Here is a 26,667-nt window from a genome sequence, read left to right as displayed (position 1 = left end):
CATATTTATGTGCACATACCTCCTTTTGTTTGCATGTTCAGATCACTATCCAAAGGCATAATGCACGAGTGTAAATCCAGACACGAAAAGTCAAAATGTTCCATTACCGTTTGTAGAAACATGTCAAACGATGGTTACAATCAAACCTTAGGGTCTTTTTAACATAAAACGTCGATAATATTCCAACCGGACAATAGCGTATTCATTCCAGAAGAAAAAGAAGTAACGGCGTGCTCGCGCATAACCAAGTCCTTTGTCCTCAGGCAGTCCACTGATTGACTGAGCTCCTATTCTCTGCCCAGTATCAGGAGAAGAATGAAACACGTTTCTAAAGGCTGTTGACAGCCAATGGAAGCCTTAGGAAGTGCAACGTGACCCCACAGACACTGTAGTTTCGATAGGGATTCAAAAGAAAAACTACAATAGTCAGATTTCCTACTTCCTGGTTGGATTTTTCTCAGGTTTTTGCCTGCCATATGAGTTCTGTTATACTCACAGACATCATTCAAACAGTTTTAGAAACTTCAGAGTGTTTTCTATCCAAATATACTATTAATATGCATATCCTACCTTCTGAGTCTGAGTAGGAGGCAGTTTAATTTGGGCACGTTTTTCATCCGAACGTGAAAATACTGCTTAAGAATTTTCTCTTAACTGACTTGCCTAGTTAGTTTAAAAAAAACGTTATTTAATTATCAAATAGAGTATGTCAATCTCGACAAACAGGAAATGTATCACTCCCTACCCAGTTTCAAAGGCTTGGCTTGACAATCTGAATGTCATTCAACTTTTTGGTGTTTTATAACAGATGTCTCTTTCCATTCCTCAAATGGCCAGTGCACAGTTTTTATGCTGGAATTATATTCAAGTGGAGTGGACAGACGTGTGTGCTGGTAGCATACAGGAGACTTTTGAAGTAGCCTAATCAGATGAAAACATTGTGACTAATCGTGTTTATGACACGCATAAAGGGTTTCACAAGTTAATTTACAAATATTTATGCTATATTGAAATGTTATGTTTCTATGTGCAGAAAGAATAGCCGCTCGGATCGGAGACGAGGCAGAGCGTGCTTTAAGCTTTCCTGAATGACTGGGCATAGGCCTATGTTGATTCCCTTTTCCGCACTATATTCAAATGACAGTATGCATTCTACAAATGGTGGAATAGGCAAAATATGATAACACAACAACTGATGGCAGTAGCTAACTACTGTAGCTAACTAGCCAGCTAACCTCTGGAGCTAGTCAGCAAGCAACGCAAAAAGGATTGTATACGTGTTGGCATAACTCTAGCCAAACATTATATATTTTTTTTAGCTAGTTGGCTAGCATTTATGAGGCTAGCAAACACGTTCCTCACACACTAGGAACGTATTTCCTCCACTGTTATAATGAAAAGGTGCCTCTTGGTCCCAAAACACAAGTTTTCTGGAAACTTGTGGGAGGGGTGCTGATGACGTTGCCCACTGTATGCACTTTTGGTAGCCTGATTTCGTCCAGACTGATGAGAAATCTGTACACAATGAATTCCTGACCACCTCCTGAAGTGGTCAGCCAGATCTGAACACAATCAGACCACAAATCCACTTTTGTGCATCCAGACCTGTCTTTTCAATGCTATCTTCGTATTCTGATAGCAGAAGTCGCATGTAAGTATCAAGTTTAGACATGACCAGAGACACAGGTGACAGGACTCGTGGCCCCGTTACTATGGTAACCAATCACCCTTAAAGGGGCAGCTGAACAATTTGTCTCTGATATTTCACTCATGTCACAAAAAATGAAATGAAATTGAGCAACATTTATTGTTTTAGAAACATTACAAAGCATGGTCACCTGTTTTGTGTGTTATTTCTATGTATGTATGTCACAAAAAATATTTGGCTGGTAAAAAATGACTTGCTGGCAGATTTTTTTTCATCTACCTGCCACAGTGGCTGGTGGAACAAAACTTTTATTTTTTCCCCTGGTCTCAAGATTATATACTCATTCATCAAACAAACTTTATTTATAGACCACATTTCTTACAGTGAATGCATTGAACAGCTTCCTATCATCTCTTTTCCCTCTGGAGCAATACGCTGAGAAGGTTTGATGGGTAAAAAAAACACTATTCAACTCATGTTAAAATACTTAAATGTATCATTCCTTCTGTCCTTCTCCCTGCCTGATCTGACAAAGTTGGATTGGTAGCTGGAGACTTTATCTATTTATACACACTGATTACTTAGTTCAAGATGGGAAGGAAGCAGTAGCACTTGTAACAAGGCTGCATTTTAATGGGATTTCCTCTTGTCAGTATAGTTTGCAATGGAAAGCAAATGAGTAGTGTGAGATGATCCAGATTGGGGCTAAAAGGAGGAGGAGACTATGGGTGAATGTTTATTTCCTAATAAGGTCTGCTGCATAATGTTTTTGACCAGAAATAGATTTGGATATGAAAACGCCACATTAGACAACTATGTTCCGTTAGCAGTTTGCTAAAAGGCATGAAGCTCAAAAGGCTAATTATTCTTCTGAGTCTCAAGCAGGGCATTAAATGAACACCCAACACATGCGAGTAGATTTAGGTATTGGCTGGTAAAAATGTATATTTCACCAGCCACGTTGGCGGGTGGTCATCTTGTAAAGCTCTACTGTGTAAGCATTACATTCGTGAATAAAAAGTCAAAAGTCAAGTATGAGCACGTGTGAGTTAGGGTAAGAAAATGCTGCACTAGCTGTTTTCAAAGTATTTCTGCTGTTTTGTTTCATAGCTGGTAAATGCACAAATATATAGGAATCCTATGTCCCACCTCGCAGTAACACAGCCTGGCAGGGGAGCTATGCACACTGAGTGAAGTGCTGATAGATTCATTTTTGGAGGCGCTGCGCACAGGTGAAAGTCTACAAAAAAGCTATGATCCATTATTGATGTCACCTGTTAAATCCACTTCAATCGGTGAAGATGAAGGGGAGGAGACAGGTTAAAGAAGGATTTTTAAGAGACCATTGAGACATGGATTGTACACTACCGGTCAAAAGTTTTAGAACATCTACTCATTCAAGGGTTTTTCTTTATTTTACTACTTTCTACATTGTAAAATAATAGTGAAGACGTCAAAACAACAATGAAATAACACATATGGAATCATGTAGTAACCAAAAAAGTGTTAAACAAATAAAAATATATGTTATATTTGAGATTCTTCAAATAGCCACCGTTTGCCTTGATGGCAGCTTTGCACACTCTTGGCATTTTCTCAACCGGCATCACCTGGAATGCTTTTCCAACAGTCTTGAAGGAGTTCCCACATATTCTGATCACTTGTTGGCTGCTTTTTCGACTCATCCTAAACCATCTCAATTTGGTTGAGGTTGGGTTATTGTGGAGGCCAGGTCAAATGATGCAGCACTCCATCACTCTCCTTCTTGGTCAAATAGCCCTTACACAGCCTGGAGGTGTGTTGGGTCATTGTCCTGTTGAAAAACAAGTGATAGTCCCACTAAGCCCAAACCAGATGGGATGGCATATCGCTGCAGAATGCTGTGGTAGCCATGCTGGTTAAGTGTTCCTTGAATTCTAAATAAATCACAGACAGTGTCACCAGCAAAGCACCGACACACACCTTTACACCTCCTTCTCCATGCTTCACGGTGGGAAATACACATGCGGAGATCATCCATTCACCCACACCGTGTCTCACAAAGACACGGCGGTTGGAACCCAATATCTCAAATTTGGACTCCAGACCAAAGGACAAATTTACAGCAGTCTAATGTCCATTGCTTGTGTTTCTTGGCCCAAGCGAGTCTCTTCTTCTTATTGGCGTCCTTTAATAGTGCTTTCAATGCAGCAATTCGACCATGAAGGCCTGATTCACACACACTCCTCTAAACAGTTGACGTTGAGATGGGTTTGTTATACTTGAACTCTGTGAAGCATTTGTTTGGGCTGGAATTTATGAGGCTGGTAATTCTAATGAACTTATCCTCTGCAGCAGAGGTAACTCTGGGTCTTCCATTCCTGTGGCAGACCTCATGAGAGACAGTTTCATCATTGCGCTTGATGGTTTTTGCAACTACACTTGAAGAAACTTTCAAAGTTCTTGAAATGTTCTGTATTGACTGAACTTCATGTCTTAAAGTAATGATGGACTGTTGTTTCTCTTTGCTTATTTGAGCTACTCTTGCCCTAATTTACACTAGGTATTTTACCAAATAGGGCAATCTTCTGTGTTTACATTTTACATTTACATTTTAGTCATTTAGCAGACGCTCTTATCCAGAGCGACTTACATTGCATACATTTTTTTTTCTTCCCCGTACTGGTCCCCCGTGGGAATCGAACCCACAACCCTGGTGTTGCAAACTCCATGCTCTACCAACTGAGCCACACAGGACCAAGTGAGCCCCTTATCTTGTCACAACACAACTGATTGGCTCAAACGCATTAACAAGGAAAGAAATTCCAAAAATCTACTTTTAAGAAGGCACACCTGTTAATTGAAATGCATTTCAGGTGACTACCTCATGAAGCTGGTTGAGCAAATGTCAAGATTGTGCAAAGCTGTCATCAAGGCAAAGAGTGGCTATTTGAAGAATCTCAAATATAAAATATATTTTGATTTGTTGAACACTTTTTTAGTTACTACATGATTCCATATGTGTTATTTCATAGTTTTAATGTCTTCACTATTATTCTACAATGTAGAAAATAGTAAAAATAAAGAAAAACCCTTTTGACCGGTAGTGTATATGTGAGCCATTCTAAAGGTGAATGGACAAGACAAAAGATGTGTCTTTGAACGGGGTATGGTAGTTGGTGCCAGGCGCACCGGTTTAAGTGTGTCAAGAACTGCAACGCTGCTAGGTTTTTCACACTCAACATTTTTCTATGTGCATCAAGAATATTCCACCAACTAAAGGTCATCCAGCTAACTTGACACAATTGTGGAAAGCATTAGAGTCAACATGGGCCAGCATCCATGTGGTACGCTTTCGACACCTTGTGGAGTCCATACCCTGACGATTTCAGGTTGTTCTGAGGGCAAAAGGGGGTGCAACTCAATATTAGGAAGGTGTTCCTAATGTTTTGTACACTGTGTATATTCGCATACATACTTTTGTATTGACATCACATGACTTCCAAACTACAATGTCCTTTATGCACCAAAAGTGATTAGGCCCTAAATACTCCAGTGTATTTTTATTAAACCCATAATGGACACCCCAAAACATGTTTTAATACTTTAAATGACAGAATTAGTCAATTATGGTAAAAGTCCACTCAGCGGTCCCCCAAAGTTGTTTCAGAAGCTTCTCGTCATTCCACAGCTGGCTACAACATTATCCTGAGTCATGTTCATTCGGCACAAAACCTAAGATAACAAACCTAGACTTGTCCAATAAGAAATGCTCATTTTCATTTTGCGATGAAGGACGTTTTAAAACATTTCCCTAATGAACACGACCCTACTCTTGGTGTTTGATTTGTCCTGGTTGGACATGGCTGCTATGTTTGGCTTTGTTGCCTCAGACACTGAAATGTTGACAATTCTCTCAGCCCTACCCGATATGCCTCATTCTTGGATGTGGCAAGACAACTTTACTTAGGCACCATCCAGCTAACTTGACACAACTGTGGGAAGCATTAGAGTCAACATGGGCCATTATCCCTGTGGAATGGTTTCGACACCTTGTAGAGTCCTAATAATGCTGCCAAGAGGTAACATGTTAAACTAAACAGTAGAGGTCGGCCGATTATGATTTAATGCTGATGCCGATTATTGGAGGACCCAAAAAGCCGATACCGATTAAATCGGACAATTTCTTTTCTTTATTTATAATAATGACAATTACAACAATACTGAATGAACACTTATTTTAATATAATACATCAACAAAATCAATTTAGCCTCAAATAAATAAGGAAACATGTTCAATTTGGTTTAAATAATGCAAAAACAAAGTGTTGGAGAAGAAAGTAAAAGTGCAATATGTGCCATGTAAGAAAGCTAACGTTTAAGTTCCTTGCTCAGAACATGAGAACATATGAAAGCTGGTGGTTCCTTTTAACATGAGTCTTCAATATTCCCAGGTAAGAAGTTTTAGGTTGTAGTTATTATAGGAATTATAGGACTATTTCTCTCTATACGATTTGTATTTCATATACCTTTGACTATTGGATGTTCTTATAGGCACTTTAGTATTGCCAGTGTAACAGTATAGCTTCTGTCCCTCTCCTCGCTCCTACCTGGGCTCGAACCAGGAACACATCGACAACAGCCACCCTCGAAGCAGTGTTACCCATGCAGAGCAAGGAGAACAACTACTCCAAGTCTCAGAGCAAGTGGCGTTTGAAACGCTATTAGCGTGCACCCCGCTAACTAGCTAGCCATTTCACATCGGTTACACCAGCCAAATCTTGGGAGTTGATAGGCTTGAAGTCATAAACAGCGCAATGCTTGAAGCACAGCGAAGAGCTGCTGGCAAAATGCACGAAAGTGCTGTTTGAATGAATGCTTACGAGCCTGCTGGTGCCTACCACCACTCAGTCAGACTGCTCTATCAAATCATAGACTTAATTATAATATAATAAACACACAGAAATACGAGCCTTAGGTCATTAATATGGTCGAATCCGGAAACTACCATCAGGGAAATACGGAACCGTTACGTATTTTATCTAACGGGTGGCATCCCTACGTCTAAATATTCCTGTTACATTGCACAACCTTCAATGTTATGTCATAATTACGTAAAATTCTGACAAATTAGTTCGCAACAAACCAGGCGGCCCAAACTGTTGCATATACCCTGACTCTGCGTGCAATGAACGCAAGAGAAGTAACACTTTCATCTGGTTAATATTGCCTGCTAACCTGGATTTCTTTTAGCTAAATATGCAGGTTTAAAAATATATACTTCTGTGTATTGATTTTAAGAAAGGCATTGATGTTTATGGTTAGGTACAGTCATGCAACGATTGTGCTTTTTTCGCAAATGCGTTTTTGTTAAGCGCATTTGCCTTCCCTGTGGCTTCCCTGTGGCTCAGTTGGTAGAGCATGGTGTTTGCAACACCAGCATGGTGTGTGCAACGCCAGTGTTGTGGGTTCGATTCTCACGGGGGGCCAGTTCAAGAAAAAAAAAATAATAATAATAAAATGCATGAAATGAAATGTATGCATTCACTACTGTAAGTTGCTCTGGATAAGAGCGTCTGCTAAATGACTAAAATGTAAATCATCCCCCGTTTGGTGAAGTCGGCATCTTTGTTAGGAAGAAATAGTCTTTACAGTTCGCAACTAGCCGGGTGGCCCAAACTGCTGCATATACCCTGACTCTGTTGCAAGAGAAGTGACACATTTTCCCTAGTTAAAAGAAATTCATGTTAGCAGGCAATATTTACTAAATATGCAGGTTTAACCATGTGTAGTTAACTAGTGATTATGATTGATTGTTTTTTATAAGATAAGTTTAATGCTAGCTAGCAACTTACCTTGGCATCTTACTGCATTCGCGTAACAGGCAGGCTCCTCGTGGAGTGCAATGTAAAGCAGGTGGTTAGAGCGTTGGACTAGTTAACCGTAAGGTTGCAAGATTGAATCCCTGAGCTGACAAGGTAAAAATCTGTCGTTCTGCCCCTGAACAAGGCAGTTAACCCACCGTTCCTAGGCCATCATTGAAAATAAGAATGTGTTCTTAACTGACTTGCCTAGTTAAATAAAGGTGTAAAAAAAAAAAAAACGGCCAAATCGGCGTCCAAAAATACCGATTTCCGATTGTTATGAAAACTTGAAATCGGCCCTAATTAATCGGCCATTCCGATTAATCGGTCGACCTCTACTAAACAGTATTCGGCCCAAAATTGATCCTTGAGGGGAAAAAAATGAGATCTCTATTTTTCCTGAGGCATGGTCCCCCAGGGCAATAAAATATTATCTGTCAGTCAGATATGTCTTAATCCAGTTCAGTACTGAGCCTCAGAGGCCATCCCAATTCTGTAGTCTGTCCAAGAGGACAGTGGCGTCAGTGCCGTTTATGATGAGGGAGGATTTCTATTTTTTTTTCATGGGCAAGGCCTTATTTCTATTAGGGGAATGAATACACCCCTGATCATAGCAGCCACGTATTCATTGTAGCCTCTATGCACTCTCCTTCTCTCACCTTTTCCCTTCGTTTGTGGACTTCAGTGAACAACACATCAGCTGTATGTGATCAAGCAAAAAAACTTTTCCAAGCCAAACCATGTCATAACTGCTACACACAGCCTACATCGTTGTCCCCATATTAGCTAAAGTAACGTCCTAGTCAACATAGATAATATAACTAATGTGTTAGTAAACCACCTACAATCATGCAGTAACGTTACAGTGTATAGTCAGTAAGCAGTTACACCAGTGGGCCCCGGTGGCAATAAATTAATGAAACCAAAAGCTTACCTTGACATGGAAGAGTTCCAGTGTTGCGTTGGATAGTCATAGCCAGCTAGCTAACATAGCATCCCTCTGTTTGAGCCGGGTGTTTGAGTAACTAAACTAGTCAGCTGTATTTGCTAGCTGAATGTGGAAAAAAATGACACTCTCTCTCACTTCTCCTTCAGTTTAGAAAAAAATGAATTTGTTGAAAACTGTTCAACTATTGTCTTTCTCTCTCTTTGAGTCAACTAACGTTACTCACCACATTTTATGCACTGCAGTGCTAGCTAGCTGTAGCTTATGCATTCAGTACTAGATTCCTTCTCTCATCCTTTGATTGGGTGGACAACATGTCAGTTCATGCTGCAAGAGCTTTGATAGGTTGGAGGACGTCCTCCGGAAGGTGTCATAATTACTATGTAAGTCGATTGAATAGGGTGAGAACCAAGAGCCTTTTAGGTTTGTATTGAAGTCAATGTACCAAGAGGGGGACGGAAGCTAGCTGTCCTCCGGCTACAGCATGGTACTACCCTACAGAGTGCTGCTGAGGCTACTGTAGACCTTCATTGCAAAACTGTGTGTTTTAATCAATGATTTGGTGACATGAATATATTTAGCAGTTTTATCTAAAAGGGATAACTTTTTTAAATGAAATTCACTGAGGAGGATGGTCCTCCCCTTCATCCTCTGAGGAGCCTCCACTGCAAGAGAATACCATGATCTACAATATCCAGGAGTACAAGGACAGAGAGCTTTTCAGCATCTGTGTTAATCCTAAAGTTGTCCACTACATCGACAAGTGGCGTCTCTGCTGTGGTGGGTGCAAAAACACGACTGGAATTTTTCTGGAATTATTACTGAGGAAGTCATTGAGCCGTTTTAGAAATGCTGCTTAGAAAAGGGAGGTTAGAAATTGGTCTAGAATTGCTGAGGGCTGACGGATCTAGTGTGTTGTTCTTAAGAAGTGGATTCACTAAGGCAGGTTTAAGTGCCCGTCACGTTGTCCACCTAAGCTAATACTCAACCTCATTGACAATATCTTATCTCTGAAGTACCCTGCAAACTCTTCACATTTAGAAGCGGAAAGCAGATCATAAGGGGTAGAGGGGACAGGATTAATAGGGCTCTCAATGGTTGGGAAAAGCGCCCTCTGATTATTCTGATTGTCCGATATCAATATGCAGAAATGAGCTCCTCAAGCATTTCAAATTGTAATTAGCAATGTGTTCTATTAAAATATCAAAGTGGACCTGTAATTTCGACTTCCTCCATACCCATTCAGCCTTTCTACAGTTTCTCTTGAGTTGATTTATTTCCAAATTCCTCCAAGGAGGTTTCCGTTTAGGGATGACCTTTCTTAATTTGGTTGGTGCAGCAGCATCAATGGTTACATTTAACTTGGTAAAAAAGTAATTTACTAGATTATCACAAGAGGAGGGTAAATAGGCAGTGGCATATCATTTATAGAACCTCTTAAAGTCTTAGCTACTTCAGAGGTCAGACAACACTTTTAACAATACTCTCTAACATATTGCATTGTGGGAGTCAATGCAGTGGAAAATACACAGTAATGGTCAGACAAAGCTACATCAACAATAGAGGATATTTCAATGTTGAGTCTGTGTGTACTCACTAGGTCCAAAGTATGGCCACAGTTGTGGGGCCATTGCATTCAATAGACTCAAAAATGTCATAGTATTGGTTTGATTATCTTACAGTGACTTTAGAAAGTATTCATTAGAAAGTATTCATACCCCTTGACTTATTCCACATTTTGTTGTGCTACAGCCTGAATTCAAAATGATTCAATATTTTTTTCTCTCACACATCTACACATAATGACAAAGTGAAAACATGTTTTTAGACATTTTTGCAAATTTACTGAAAATAAAATACTGAAATATCTAATTTACATAAATATTCACACCCGAGTCAATACATATTTGAATCACCTTCGGCAGAGATTACAGGAGTCTTTTTGGGTAAGTCTCTATAAGCTTTGCACACCTGGATTGTACAATATTTGCCCATTATTTTTTTTTTTTAATTCTCCGATCTCTGTCAAATTGGTTGTTGATCATTGGTAGACAACCATTTTCAAGTCTTGCCATAGATTTTCAGGCAGATTTGAGGCAAAACTAACTTGGTCACTCAGGAACATTCACTGTCGTCCTGTTAAGCAACTCCAGTATAGACTTGGCCTTGTGTTTTAGGTTATCCTGCTGAAAGATGAATTCATCTCCCAGTATCTGTTGGAAAGCATTCTGAACCCAGTTCTCCTGTAGGATTTTGCCTGTGCTTAGCTCCATTCCATTTATTTTTATCCCGAAAAACATCCCAGTCCTTAATGATTACAAGAATACACATAACATGATGCAGTCACCACTATGCTTGAAAATATGGAGAAAGGTTCTCAGTAATGTGTTGTATTGGATTTGCCCCCAAACATAGCACTTTGTATTCAGGACCAAAAGTAAATTGTTTTAGCCAATTCTTTTGCAGTATTACTTTAGAGCCTCTTTACAAACAGGATGCATGTTTTGGAATATTTGTATTCTGTACAAGTTTCCTTCTTTTCACTCTGTCAATTAGGTTAGTATTGTGGAGTAACTACAATGTTGTTGATCCATCCTCAGTTCTATCACAGCCATTAAACTCTGTAACTGTTTTAAACTTACCCATGGCCTCATGGTGAAATCCCTGAGCGGTTTCCTTCCTCTCCGGCAACTGAGTTAGGAAGGACGTCTGTATCTTTGTAGTGACTGGGTGTATTTTTTTTAATTCACTGCTCGACTGAGGGACCTTTACAGATAAATGTATGCATGGGGTACAGATATGAGGTAGTCATTCAAAATCATGTTAAACACTATTATTGCACACAGAGTGAGTCCATGCAACTTATTACGTGACTTGTGAAGCAAATTGTTACTCCTGAATTTATTTAGGCTTGTCATAACAAATGGGTTGAATACTTATTGATTCAAGACATTTCAGCTTTTCATTTTTTATTTATATTGTAAAAATAAAAAAAATCCACTTTGACATTATGGGATATTGTGTGTAGGTCAGTGACAAAAAAATCTAATTTAATCAATTTAAAATTCAGGCTGTAACACAAAAAAATGTGGAAAAAGTCAAGGGGTGTGAATACTTTCTGAAGGAACTGTATACGTAAATTGAAATCACCTGAGATCACAATTTTGTTATTTGTATGAATGACGAACAGAAATTCTGAGAAATCAGCTAAGCAAGTGGGACATGGTTTTCGTGGTCTATAGAGGGTTTCGAAAAGCACAGATGGTTGACATTTTAACAATACAGCATGATGTTAAAAGGAGCTGAGGTGACCGACAGATGTCCCTGCCATTTAGTGCATTCGAAAAATAGTGACTGTCCCTCCACCCTTTTTTACTTGTCTCAAAGAATGACAAAAACTATAGTTCAGGGGAGAAGCTTCAATAAGACAAGTTTCAGTTTGAAACATACAGTTCTAGATTGTGCTCTGAAATAAGATTTATTAGAGTGATCTAACATTAAATAGTCCCATCCTCATTAAGACAGGGCTGCCCTGTTTTTAAGGAACCTGCCTTGAAACAGTTCATGCAACAGGCACAAGATTTCTCAACATTTGATCCAGGCTGTTTTTGTTGTCTTTGTTATCTAGATAACACCTGTGTGAAGCTAGCCACAATAAGGATTAACCACGATAGAGGAATTTGCAGTTCACCTTCAAAATAAAAGTGTGTGTGTGTGTGTGGGGGGGGGTGTTAAACAGTAAATACGCTGAAAAGGCAGGGCAAACAACGAAACACACACCAAAAAATATATAGAAATAATTGTACTAAACTCCCACACGCACTCCCACACATACAAATCACTTTTTTCACGTCACTTCAGTAAATAACTCCTTTAAAAAAAACAGAGGCAATAAATCCTACAGACACTCCAGCTTTACATTTCCAAACTGCTATTGAAGAATCATTAATTTATAGTTGACACATAACTTAAATAGTAATATCGTTCGGCGACGTGTAACGCATTGCTGTGAATGAAGCATTTCTGAATATGAGGTCCTGTATGTATGCGACATGTATGAGTTCCTTATTCATTTGATTTTTTTTAAGACTGAGAGCATGGAAACCCAAATCACTCTAAGTCACAATGGCCCTGTAAACACTAACGTTGTACAACACATTTGACACAAGGTTTGTTCATTTCTTTTTACGAGTTTGTCTGCACACCCTTGTTTCACACAATCATGTCAAATCTGTTGTAAGCTACATCAGTTGTACAACCTGAGCATGTACAGGGTGAATGTCTGCAAAATGTTGCCTTGAACAAATAAGCAATGTCCATTTCGATGTCTTCAATAGTCTAATGTACACACAGTCTAACTTTTGCTGCCCCCTCTTGGTTTGGAGTGGGACAACAGCATTACGTTCAACGAGAAGGGCAGGGGTATTCAACTCTTACCCTACAAGGTCCAGAGCCTGCTGGTTTTCTGTTCTACTTGATCATTTAATCGCACACACCTGGTTTTGCAGGTCTAAAATCAGTCCCTGATTATAGGGGAACAATGAAAAAAAAGCAGTGGAACTGGTTTCAAGGTCCAGAGTTGAGTTTGAGGGGAATAGGCTTCAAACAATGAAGTCCAAATGTAGCAATGAAATATTTGTGTAAACAAGCAACAAATAATACAGTGGTGCACTGTCTCATAACTATCAAGCGGAGCAAGCAACTGGTTGCAACATATTTTACACAATAAGTATTTGTTTTTTTTACTAAAAAGCTAGAATCATTCACAGCAAATCCTTCTACAGACAAAAACACATACTTTGTAAAGTGGGAGGGAGTATCCTGTCATATTTGACACAAATGCATTACAAAAGCCCTGATTTATGTTTGACATCGTAAAAGTAGCCCACTGGGCACAGACGTCAATTCAATGTCTATTCCACGCTGGTTCAACGTCATTTCATTGAAATGACGTGGAAACAATGTTGATTCAACCAGTGTGGCCCAGTGGGATGCTACTCAAAACAGTTTAAGCTGGTTTACCCAAAGGAAACACAAGACCCCTTTTAAATCAGTTGCAGATAAAGTTAAACTGCATTGGGGATTAATTCAGAATGTTTATGCTGTATCGGAAGTGTGAATCAAGTTTAAATCAACACCCCAATGAGCCGTTTTCACAGACATTGTTCTATATTGATGCCAAACCACACCTGTAACAGTGTTAACATTCTGAGATAAGCCACATTGCGGTGTCCCTATCTGTCATTGATTGTATTGGTGTCTTGATAGCAAGCATGTTGTCACAGTATTCCAATGTGTCTCAGTCAAAAGGCAGTGTCCATTTTAAAAACCCTCCCTAAAGAATTTTTTTTGCAGTTAGAGTGCAGTATAGCTGCAGTATGTTTTTTTTACTGCAGTAATTTTGCAGAATAACTGCATTCGGCAATTACTTCGTCAAAAACACCAAGCGACTGCAGTTACTGCACTTTTACTGCAGTTTCAAAAACGGCAATATTTTTTTGTAAGGGCTGCTGTCACTAAGGTGAATGGCCAGAGAAAAGGGAAGAAGCACCATTTTGTTTTGAAAACCAAAAAACGAAGGCACAGATCCATGCTACCATGCACACGACTAAGGCCTCTCTAGTTGGAGGGGCGTCACACACAAACGTTATGTACAATGGGATCGTTATGTACAGTGCATTCAAAAATATTCAGAGCTCTCAACTTTTTCCACATTTTGTTAAATTACATCCTTATGCTAAAATTGATAAAATACACATTTTTCGTCAATCTACACACAATACCACATAATGACAAAGCAAAATCAATTTTTTTGTGCAAATTTACTCAAAATAAAAAAATATATACCTTATTTACATAAGTATTCAAACTCTTTGCTATGAGACTCGAAATTGAGCTCAGGTGCATCCTGTTTCCATTGTTCATCCTTGATGTTTCTACAACTTGATTGGAGTCCACCTGTGGTAAATTCAATTGATTGGAAATTATGATTTGGCAAGGCACACACCTACCTGTGTACTGTATATAAGGTCCCACAGTTGACATTGCATGTCAGAGCAAAAACCAAGCCATGAGGTCAAAGGAATTGTTCGTAGAGCTCCGAGACAGGATTGTGTCGAGATCTGGGTAAGGTTACCAAAGGTTACCAAAATTCTGCAGCATTGAAGCAAGAACACAGTGGCCTCCATCATTCTTTAATGGAAAAGGTTTGGAACCACCAAGACTCTTCATAGAGCTGGCTGCCTGGCCAAACTGAGCAATCGGGGGAGAAGGGCCTTGGTCAGGGAGGTGACCAAGAAACCGATGGTAACCCTAACAGAGCTCCTCTGTGGAGATGGGAGAACCTTCCAGAAGGAAAACCATCTCTGCAGCACTGAAGCCACTCCTCAGTAAAAGGCACATGACTGCCCGCTTGGAGTTTGCCAAAATATTTTCTGGTCTGATGAAACCTAGATTGAACTGTTTGGCCTGAATGCCAAGCGTCAGGTCTGGAGGAAACCTGGCACCAGACTGGAGTGAAGGTTCACCTTCCAACAGGACAATGACCCTAAGCACACAGCCAAGACAACGCAGGACTGGCTTTGGGACAAGTCTCTGAATGTCCTTGAGTGGCCCAGTCAGAGCCTGGACTTAAACCCAATCGAACATCTCTGGAGTGACCTGAAAATAGCTGTGCAGCGATGCTGCACCTGACAGAGCTTGAGAGGATCTGCAAAGAAGAATTGGAGAAACTAACCCAAATACAGGTGTGCCAAGCTTGTAGCGTCATACCAAAGAAGACCCGAGGCTGTAATCGCTGCCAAAGGTGCTTCAACAAAGGGTCTGAATACTTATGTAAATGTTATATTTTAAATTTGTTTTTATAAATTAGCAAACATTTCTAAAAACCGGTTTTTACTTTGTCATCATGGGGTATTGTGTTTAGATTGACGAGGGAATAATAAATAAAAAAAGCTGTAACGTAACAAAATGTGGAAAAAGCCAAGGGGTCTGAATACTTTCCGAATGCATTGTACATGTGCCTTGTCTCAAGGTACCATTTTATTAATCATTTCAAATTGAAGGACATTTATATGTATTTTCATAAAATCACTGTGACTATAATAGTTTGGAAGACAACAGCCGTATCATAACACACAATAAATAGTTTATTCGAACAGTCCTATGACCATAGAGTTAAACTTGAATGGAGAAAAAAAAAAATCTGTTTAAAACACTTTTCAATCCACTGCCTCAATGGAGGTTCAGGGTTAGGACAGAGGCTGTGTGTGTGTCCCCTCTCGTTTCATGCACCTGTTGTGTCCCCATAGTCCTTGTTCCAGCGCACATACAGGTCCAGCGTCTGTGGTCCGACACTCTTCTTGATCTTCTTCAGTGACTCCACGAAATCAGAGAACCTGATATTCCTCACCTGCACAAAGGCACAGAACAATACAGTGATGAAGAGCGCAACAACAGCAGGATGGTTCATTCATTCACAGCAAACGGAAGAAAACAGACAAACTGTGAGGGAACACCTGTCCAATGAGAAGCGTTCGTTTTCTGTAGAAAAAAGTTTTGCAACCATTAAGAGTTAAAAAAAAATGTCACCTTTATTTTACCAGGCCGTCAATTAAGAACAAACTCTTATTTACAATGATGGCCTGGCAAGAGGCAAAAGCCTCCTGTGGGGGAGGGGGCGGGGATAAAAAAACAAAACAAGATGGACAACACAAACGGAAGATACTAGGTTGGGACAATATATAAAAACTGGCAGGGTTTATTAAATGTATATATTTAACTTTGTGAATGCTGCACGTTCTTGAGCTTGCCTGTTGCAATGGAACCAATAGAGGTCCTGCATTTGCTACAAATTTCTAAAAAACGTTTTTTTGCTTTGTCATTATGGGGCATTGTGTGTAGATTGATGAGGGGGAAAAAAACGATATAATCCATTTTAGAATAATGTGAATGCATTGTATATAAGAATGCAGTTCATCAACTACAGCTCAGCCTTCAACACCATTGTGCCCTACAAGTGTATGAATTTTATTTAACTAGGCAAGTCAGTTAAGAAAAAATTCTTATTTACAATGACGGCCTCCCAAAAGGCAAAAGACCTCCTGCGGGGACAGGGGCCTGGGATTAAAATAAATACAATATAAATATAGGACAAAACACACATCACAACGAGACAACACTACATAAAGAGAGACCTACGACAACAACGTAGAAAGGCAGCAACACATGACAACACGGCATGGTAGCAACACAACATAACAACAACATGGTAGCAGCACAAAACATGGTACAAACATTATTTGGCACAGTCAACAGCACAAAGGTCAAGAAGGTAGAGGCAACAATACATCACGCAAAGCAGCCACAACTGTCAGTAAGAGTGTCCATGACTGAGTCTTTGAATGAAGAGATTGAGATAAAACTGTCCAGTTTGAGTGTTTGTTGCAGATCGTTCCAGTCGCAAGCTGTAGCGAACTGAAAAGACGAGCGAACCAGGGATGTGTGTGCTTTGGGGACCTTTAACAGAATGTGACTGGCAGAACGGGTGTTGTATGTGGAGGATGAGGGCTACAGTAGATATCTCAGATAGGCCTCACTCCCCCCTAAGAGGGTTTTATAAATAAGCATAAACCAGTGGGTCTTGCGACAGGTATACAGAGATGACCAGTTTACAGAGGAGTATAGAGTGTAGTGATGTGTCCTATAAGGAGCATTGGTTGCAAATCTGATGGCCGAATGGTAAAGAACATCTAGCCGCTCGAGAGCACCATTACCTGCCGATCTATAAATTATGTCTCCGTAATCTAGCATGGGTAGGATGGTCATCTGAATCAGGGTTAGTTTGGCAGCTGGGGTGAAAGAGGAGCAATTACGATAGAGGAAACCAAGTGTAGATTTAACTTTAGCCTGCAGCTTTGATATGTGCTGAGAGAAGGACAGTACACCGTCTAGCCATACTCCCAAGTACTTGTATGAGGTGACTACCTCAAGCTCTAAAACCCTCAGAGGTAGTAATAACACCTGTGGGGAGAGGGGCATTCTTCTTACCAAACCACATGACCTTTGTTTTGGAGGTGTTCAGAACAAGGTTAAGGGAGAGAAAGCTTGTTGGACACTAAGAAAGCTTTGTTGTAGAGCATTTAACACAAAATCCGCGGAGGGGCCAGCTCAGTATAAGACTGTATCATCTGCATATAAATGGATGAGAGAGCTTCCTACTGCCTGAGCTTTGTTGTTGATGTAAATTGAGAAGAGCGTGGGGCCTAGGATTGAGCCTTGGGGTAGTCCCTTGGTGACAGGCAGTGGCCGAGACAGCATATTTTCTGACTTTATACACTGCACTATTTGAGAGAAGTAGTTAGCAAACCAGGCCAAAGACACCTCAGAGACACCAATACTCCTTAGCCGGCCCACAAGAATGGAATGGTCTACAATATCAAAAGCTTTGGCCAAGTCAATAAAATATTAGCACAATATTGCTTAGAATCAAGGGCAATGGTGACATCATTGAGGACCTTTAAGTTTGCATTGAAACATTGATAACCTGAGCGGAAAACAGATTGCATACCCGAGAGAATACTATAGACATCAAGAAAGCCAGTCAGTTGATTATTGACAAGTTTTTCCAACACTTTTGATAAACAAGGCAAAATAGAAATAGGCCTATGACAGTTAGGATCAGCTTGATCTCCCCCTTTAAATAAAGGATGAACTATGGCTGCCTTCCAAGCAATGGGAACCTCCCCAGAAAGGAGAGACAGATTAAAAAGGTTGGAGATAGGCTTGGTGATGATAGGGGCAGCAACCTTAAAGAAGAAAGGGTCTAAACCATCTGACCCAGATGTTTTTTTGGGGTCAAGTTTAAGGAGCTCCTTTAGCACCTCGGACTCAGTGACTGCCTGCAGGGAGAAACTTTGTAGCGGGGCAGGGGGGAAAAAAATGGGCGACGCATCGGGGATAGTCGCATTAGAAGGGGTGGGAGACGTTGGAAATGTTGGACGGGCAAGGAGGCATGGCTGAGTCAAATAGGAATCCTGACTTAATGAAGTGGTGATTAAAGAGCTCAGCCATGTGCTTCTTGTCAGTAACAACCACATCATCAATATTTAGGCACATGGCCAGCTGTGAGGAGGAGGGTTTATTCTCCAGGTCTTTAACTATTTTCCAGAACTTCTTGGGGTTAGACCCACAGAGAGAGAACTACTCCTTAAAGTAACTCACTTTGGCCTTTGTGGGAGCAAAACTCATGACTATGATTACATTTCCATTATTTGCAGTATCTGGACTGTCCACTTTGAAGTGCTGAGACAGAATGGCTATATAAGGAATGGAACATATAGGACCAGGGCCCCGCCACCATTATAACCTATACAGCTGTCAGATGTGGGCATTAACTTTTTACGGATTAGTGGGACGCTCCCATTTCGACAATTTCCGGTGAAATTGCAGAGCGTCAAATTCAAATTAAATTACTATAAATAAACTTTCATGAAATCACAAGCAATACATCAAAATAAAGCCTAACTTGTTGTGTCAGATTTCAAAAAGGCTTTACAGCGAAAGCAAACCATGCGATTATCTGAGGACAGCGCCCAGCACACAAATGCATAACAAATCATTTTCAACCAGGGAGTTGCGACATGAAAGTCAGAAATAGCGATATAATATATGCCTTACCTTTGAATATCTTCTGTTGGCACTCCAAAAGGTCCCAGTTACATTACAAATGGTCCTTTTGTTCGATAATGTCCTTCTTTATAAAACGTCCTTCCATAAAAACTAGCTGGCGCGCTTCAGTCAATAATCCACTCGGTTTCCCTCCTTCAAAATGCATACAAAATGAATCCCAAACGTTACCAATAAACTTATCCAAACAAGTCAATCAACGTTTATAATCAAACAATAGGTACCCTAATACGCAAATAAACGATACAATTTAAGACTGAGAATCTCGTTACCGGAGAAAAATACCAAAGAACGCGCTCTCATTCACGCGCTTGGAAACACTACAGCCAAAATGGCAGCCACCTAGAAAAACTACAATTTTTGGCTCATTTTTCCAAAAACCAGCCTGAAACTCTCTAAAGACTGTTGACATCTAGTGGAAGCCCTAGGAACTGCAATTGGGCACAATTTCGCCCTATTATAAAAGTGCCAGCCATTGAAATCAGTGGTAGGATGATTTTTTTTGGGGGGGTGGTTTGTCCTCGGGGTTTCGCCTGCCATTTCAGTTCTGTTATACTCACAGACATTATTTTAACAGTTTAGAAACTTGAGTGTTTTCTATCCAAATCTACCAATTATATGCATATGCAAAGACAGAATACTATAATGGCAGGGCTCTGTGATAAGAGAATTCAGCTGTTCCATGGAATTCCTCGGCTCTGTTACTTTGTAATAAAGCCTAACTGAATCTACAAGTTCCGGTATCAGTGCAAATATTTACCAAAATATTTTCAACAACATATTTGGCGAGCTTGCCATTAGTTGAAAAAAGGGACCAGAAGACGGTGACACATCTGTAGCTGGTGACGGGTCTTTTGGGCAAATCTCACAAACAGGTGGCCGTCTGACTATAAATCAGGTGAGCTTTGTTCTTACATATAGTTGTATGTTTGTGTGATTTGCTCCAGAGGTTTTGTCTAGTGATAGAAGCACCAAGTAGGTCTCTCCAACTTTTAAACGAACTGAATGATACTGGGAACTTTTAAATTCAGTAACTGCATGCATGCTGAGTAAAATGCTTTGTGGGGTTAAAATAGCCATTTATAGGTATCTGTGTGGGCTGTGTGTATTGGGAGCCGTGTGTGCCTTGTGGGTGTCGGATGCCTCAGACGGGTGGGGCTGTTTTCCCTGGCTGGCTGGTCTACCTAGTCCCATCTGGGGTGCCGGCTGCCTCTGCATATTGTCATCATGAATAGAAACAAAATCCCGCGGCTACCACTTAGCTAAGAATAGCTAAGGTCTGAATGGGTGGGTCACCTGGGTAGGTGTATAGCTTATGATAGAACTTTGACCCGATTTTGCGAGCTCTTATCATAAGAAACAAAATCCCGCGGCTAAAGCTTAGCTAAGAATAGCTAAGGTCTGAACAGGTGGGTCACTTTACGATACCGCTCCAGAGGGAGGTCAGGGTGGTAAAAGTCTGTTTAAATAGGTGAATAAATCCTGTATAATAACGTCTCCCGGTGTTGAGGAAGTGTATCTGGGATAGGACTGAATTTGCAGGTCGTTTTAGGAAAAACGTGAATAAGTGTGTGTGAGAGTGAAAGTTGCCTGCCCTTGGAGGAGGGAGATTGCGCGACCTTCTTGTGACACCATTGGAGTGTGGCTTGACGGAGGGGGCGCAGCAGGTCCTCACGGGGAAAGGGAATGCAAATGATATGTGAGTAAATCATGGAAATGTGTAAAAATAGGAGCTTGATGAAATACTATGTTAAATAATTATACTTGCATACATAGGAATTATTAACAAGGGTTAAGTATGTGTGAGGTGAGAGGAGTATAAAGTACAGAGAAACGTAGCTATAGTATGCATTTGAAGTAATCCTATACTGTTGGAAGAAAGAACGGCTGTAGACACATAAATAGCAGTGCAGCAGTAGGATCCATAGTGACAGCTGTTAGAGGTATTCAGTAACGTGAGTAGACAGTGAGAGGAAATAGAGTGCGGTCAAGCACTCCGCAGCTTAACGGGCTTTAGGGAAATATAACCCGGGAGGGTCAGATATAGCCCGGGAAGAACAGGAGTGTATGTCACATTGAGTAAGAGAAAGATTGGTTTTGAATAGGTGAATAGCACAGTAAAAATAGGAAAAAGTGCAGAAACTATAGATAGCTAAACTAGAAGTAAGAATATTAACTAACAATAAAACAGAATAAATAAGGAAGAACAAGCGATAAAACGAGTAGAACACCGGTAGAAATCCTAGGGGCTAGGCAACCCCTATGCAAAGAAGAAATAATAAAGATATCTGTGAAATGGGAGAAACGCACAGTGATATTTGAGGCGCTATACTGGAATAAGACATTAGGTCATCTGTATTATCCAGTAATACATTTGCAGACTATAGTATATGCTTTAATATGAGGTATTAAGTGCCGTGACTAATAAATAATTATCTGGGAAAGTGGGTAGTCCTACCTTGGAAAATAGTTAATAGAAGGTGTGTAATATAGAAGGGAGGGTCAACGATGAATTATAAAAAAGTTACTAAACCTAAAATGAACTTTAAAAAGTGTTGTAGTTAGTTTATGAACATTGTGGTGGATTGAAACAAACATTTAATGATTGGAGTAAGGACAGTGGAATTATAATTATCATGTTCGGTTTATAAGTAATACTTTTGGCTTGCTGATTTAAAAAGTAACATTGTGAATGCTAATGAAATGTACACTTTCTTTTCCAGAAGAAGGGGCTTCATTTTCTCTTGTCGGAATGTCCCTGGAGACTGCGGTACTGGGGAAAGCAGTCAGTGATATTCGGCAGTTTTAAGAGTAAAAGTATCTGGATTAGGCCATAAAACGGAGTTCCTGATAAGTGAGGCCGGTTCATGTGTGTTCTTGACCTACGGTTCACCAGCACGCACACACCATTTACCGGGTATGAATATGCGTTAGTGGTTGATAGTCATTACTTTTAAACATACAAATTATTCTAAGATATTTCACCCTGAAACTGTATAACTGTGTGAAATGTATTAGAATCATAAAACTATAATCTGATGATGTGTGTAGTTTTAGTCAGAATTAGAACCAGGACATTTTGTTCCTGTTTGGCTATGTAAGCAGGGTGCAAGTGTGAAACAAATGACAAGAGGAGCTATCGACAGACAAGTTGTGCTACTGTGTTCCTTACAGGACATTCTGTCTCCACCCGTGGAGTGGAGAAACTGTTAGGCTTACAGAAAATTATGAAACATGTTGCAGAATATGATAAACAATGCATGTGTGTAGTGGAAAAGCACAGACTGTCTGAGCAAGACGTAGCTTAAGATTTGAAATTGTTTGTGTGTATAAAAGATTCGCTCTGCACTTGAAGGGCAGAGCGCTCTCTGAATAAAGAATTGATCTATTGCAGGCTGAGACTCTGTCTATTTCTTTGAACTGGAGCTTTACAACTTTCAGCAATTAGACAGAGATATAAAATAGTTCAGTTAGAACATTGAGATAGAAATTCTCGTGACAGTGGTGTAAATACTGTGGGATTTATTTTGGAAGGGGTCTTTTCAATTCAGTTTCAAACTGGGTATGCAGAATGATAGAAATGTTTTTGAAAAGTATTTAAAAGATTTCGGAAGGTCAGGGGAAGAAGAGGGAGAAGAAATATTTTAATGGTGTCGATACTTTCCTATGAGACCTGATCAATCTCATTAGAAATGATCGAAACAGGTGGGCTGAAATTATAAAATGAATGAAAAACACCAGTCTCTATTCAAATCGTACAATTACTTTGAAATTCTATTATTTCTTTAGGAAATTATAAAGAGTTGTAATCTAAGCTGACTAGTTCTTCGAATATGTTTATTTTTTTTTATTTAACATGTTGTTTTTGAATCACGTGTTCATAGGGAAAATTACCAGTTCCCTGGGGTTATGGTCTTTGGGTAAATATACAAATGTGCTTTGTTCAGTCTGCAAATAGAAGGGAAATATATGTTAACAAGGAATGACAGTCACTCCAAATGGATTGTGATGAGTGAAATCATCATTACATATATCTCAAGGCCATCAGACTGTTAAACAGCCATCACTAACATTGAGTGGCTGCTGCCAACATACTGACTCAACTCCACCCACTTTAATAATGGAAAAATGTATGTAATCAATTTATCACTAGCCACTTTATATTATATATTGTTTACTTACCCTACATTATTCATCTCATATGTATATACTGTACGCTATACCATCTACTGCATCTTGCCATCTGATGTAATTAAATGTATCACTAGCCACTTTAAACAATGCCACTTTATATAATGTTCTCATACCCTACATTCCTCATCTCATATGTATATACTGTATGCTATACCATCTACTGCATCTTGCCATCTTGATGTAATGTATCACTAGCCACTTTAAACAATGCCACTTCATATAATGTTTTCATACCCTGCATTACTCATCTCATATGTATATACTGTACTCTATACCATCTACTGCATCTTGCCAATACCGTTCGGCCATCACTCATTTATATATTTTTATGTACATATTCGTATTCATTCCTTTACACTTGTGTGTACAAGGTAGTTGTCGTGAAATTGTTAGGTTATATTACTTGTTAGATATTACTGCATGGTCGGAACTAGAAGCACAAGCATTTCGCTACACTCGCATTAACATCTGCTAACCATGTGTATGTGACAAATACATTTCATTTGATTTGATTTCGTTTCGACACAATTTTCGCCAGATTGGGATTTATGGAGTGTGGGATTCTAGGAAGGGTTAGGGCGGTAACTTCATGATTTGTTAAACTCTTCCGAGAGGTCTCCAGTAGAATAAAAGAGTTCTCATGGAAGGTGATGTCAAATTGTGCCTTAAGGCATGGCAGGAATAATTTGACCACAAACAGTGTGTGTGAACCTCTAAGCACTCCCTGACCGGCTGGAGAAAGGGCAACAAGGGCGTGCAATACGGCAGTGACTTTTAGCACTTCTGAGTCTATACACTACCAACAGTCTGGACTAAGTATGCATTGAGTTACTGATCTTTCATTACCAGGCCATTCATGACAGGAAAACAGGGGGGCTGTAATGAGAAAATGTATTACTTGGAGTAAGTTTTATTTTTATATAAAAGTACATTTTAAAAAGGGATGACGTGTGTTAAATTGAGAAGTTCGAATTTGAGTTATAGTAAGCACTAAGGACTGTTATTCTGAATTTGGGTTGGATAATTTATAAAATGTTTTAGTTCTGATTTGGATATAGAACTGTTTACATTTATTAGGCCTAGGGAAGCTCTGGAAACCTTATCCTTAGACAGGGAGGTTGCTAGAACTTACAGGATGATAGCGTGGGTTAACAGAGGTTTTTGTTGTTTTGTTATGTCATTAGAATTCTAATGTTAAATTGGATTGATAAATAGAGATAGCTGGATGATATGATATAATTAATTGCATAAAAGGTTTATAGTCTGTGTTTTGCGATAACACCCAAGGATGGAGAAGAAGGAGATGGCATGGAGATCAAAATAACATGGGCATAGAACGTAACGGATGGACGTTCCCCCCTCAGTTTTAGTTACATTACGAGTAGTGGGAATTTATTAAAACATGTATTTATTTTAACATTTATTTTTCTATTTTCTTGTCTGGTCAATTTATTTTGGTTTTGTGTAACATAAGTGTGTTTATTGTTCCTGAGGAGGGACTGTTATAAATGGACTAAATTGATTTGAGAATGTTTTGTTATGTATCTAACTGTGGTAGTAAATTAGGAGTAGTGACTTATGTGTTATGGGTTAGAAGGACTGTGACTGCATTGGGGATCTGAGGGGGCTCATAAATGAAGGTTATGGTAGTAGAGGGGTGTTGTTTCTAGAGACTATGTATATTATTACAGGAGATAGCTCATCGGAGAGGAAGGACAGCTGGCTGTGTAAAATATAGGGATGTAAAAAAATAGGGACAATTCTAAGTAAATTGAACATGACACATACCTAGACTATGGTGAGAGTAAAAGTGATAGTGGTGGCATTTTGAACACTATGGTAAAAGTTTAAGAAACTTATGACTTAGAGTTTTGTTAGGTTGGATATTCTTCCAACTCATAAGTATTTTTCTTAATTTTTAACAGCAGGAAGACACTAGACTGATTACATGCAGTAGTTATTCTTACGGCAGTTGCTGTAGGGACCATCATATGGCTATTGTTATGTGTAAATGTATCTGTAGCAGGAGATGAGATGTTTGAGACAGAATGTTTACATAGGGCTGTTATTTTAAATATTACGAATTAATGATCTTGCCATAAGAAGAAAGTCTGTTGTCAGGAAATGACCCATGTGTTGCAGTGTGTATGTCCTCAGGTGAAAGCAGCACATAAGGAGCCAGAGATAACCAAGGGCATAGGCTGAATTCTGGAGATTGATAGTACATCAAGATACACCAGGCTGGGGGTATACTCCTTACAGCACCTGCAGTGGTAAAGATCGTCATGTCTCTCTTCGGTGGGTGGATAATTCTCACAAGAAGTAAGGTCCAGATGCATAATGGGTGAGCTTGAAGACACCACGACAGAGGAAGCAGAACCAAAGAGAGAGAGAGAGAGAGAGAGAGAGAGAGAGAGAGAGAGAGAGAGAGAGAGAGAGAGAGAGAGAGAGAGAGACACCAGATTCCACTGTAGACATGCAGATGGGTTGAATCTGGGAGCTACTTTAGCATCATAGTTGGGTTAGCTGATTTATTGGTTAATGCATCATATGAATGAGGATGTAAAGTTAATCAGGGATACGCACTTGCATATCAGGTAACGTACCTATCAGATGAAAATGGAGGAGATGGGGAACAAAGTGAAAATGACATGACTTGGGAAAACCTTTCGGAAGCTGGGGCCGAAAGGGGAAGACTGGGCGAAAGCATGAGGAAGCTTCTTTAGGGCTTTTATTTGTGTGGAGTCCAGCAGAAAGGTATCATGGAGGCATAGAGTCAGGTGAAGAGAGAGTGGGAATTGTCATGGTCTCAGACTTCGGTTTTCATGAATATACTTTTGTATAACATACCACATTGTTAATACTGTTATGTTTTGTGTTTTTCGTTGCTTTGCAAGTCTTATGCTACAACTCTTAGGAATCAGAAGGAGAAAGTGGAGAAACTGAAAGCAGCTCAGCTGAAGTGAAAGAAGTCACCAGCTTCAGCAGGAATGTCATTTTGTTGTGTGATGAGAGGTGGACATAAGATGGTGTAGTCATAGAGGCTTATGGCCTCTGTTCTGAGTTTGAAAACCTCACGGAAAGAAGGAAAAAACCTGAACCAGGACCAGAGGTTCCACGTCCGGTGATCCCAGGGGACCAGGACTACATCCAAGTGTTCTGGAGGAGGTGGAACTAGCCAAGGCGAGAGGGTCCCTACGAAGTGGTCCTAGCAACACCAACAGTCGTCCAGGTAGAAGGAAGAATGATGTGGTACCATCTAAACTACTGTATCAGAGTTCCGGAGGGGATTGGTGAGTGACCATAGGGCCATGAGGACGCAGAGGATGCTGATATACCAGGCGGGTGTC

The 26,667-nt window shown here is 39.8% G+C and overlaps 1 protein-coding gene and 1 long non-coding RNA gene across 3 annotated transcripts in view; one reads left to right on the top strand and one right to left on the bottom strand.

Annotated features, from left to right (window-relative positions):
• Nucleotides 1-15,443: 15,443 nt before the first annotated feature.
• The window catches only part of LOC115208525 (spastin-like), a 52,205-nt gene continuing 40,981 nt past the window's right edge, over nt 15,444-26,667 (bottom strand). For both annotated transcript variants that reach the window (XM_029776654.1, XM_029776653.1), the window contains one exon: nt 15,444-15,848. In XM_029776654.1, coding sequence (XP_029632514.1) covers nt 15,723-15,848 — 126 coding nt within the window. In that variant the 3' untranslated portion in view covers nt 15,444-15,722. The remainder of the gene's footprint in view (nt 15,849-26,667) is intronic.
• LOC115208530 (uncharacterized) lies at nt 20,029-22,514 on the top strand. Its single transcript, XR_003881194.1, has 2 exons — nt 20,029-21,202; nt 21,847-22,514. It is a non-coding gene; the product is annotated as an uncharacterized LOC115208530 (long non-coding RNA).

The sequence above is a fragment of the Salmo trutta genome, chromosome 14, assembly GCF_901001165.1.
Source record: "Salmo trutta chromosome 14, fSalTru1.1, whole genome shotgun sequence".
NCBI lineage: Eukaryota > Metazoa > Chordata > Actinopteri > Salmoniformes > Salmonidae > Salmo > Salmo trutta.
The sequence above is the reverse complement of the archived record's forward strand: the minus strand, read 5'-3'. Positions and strand labels throughout refer to the sequence as shown.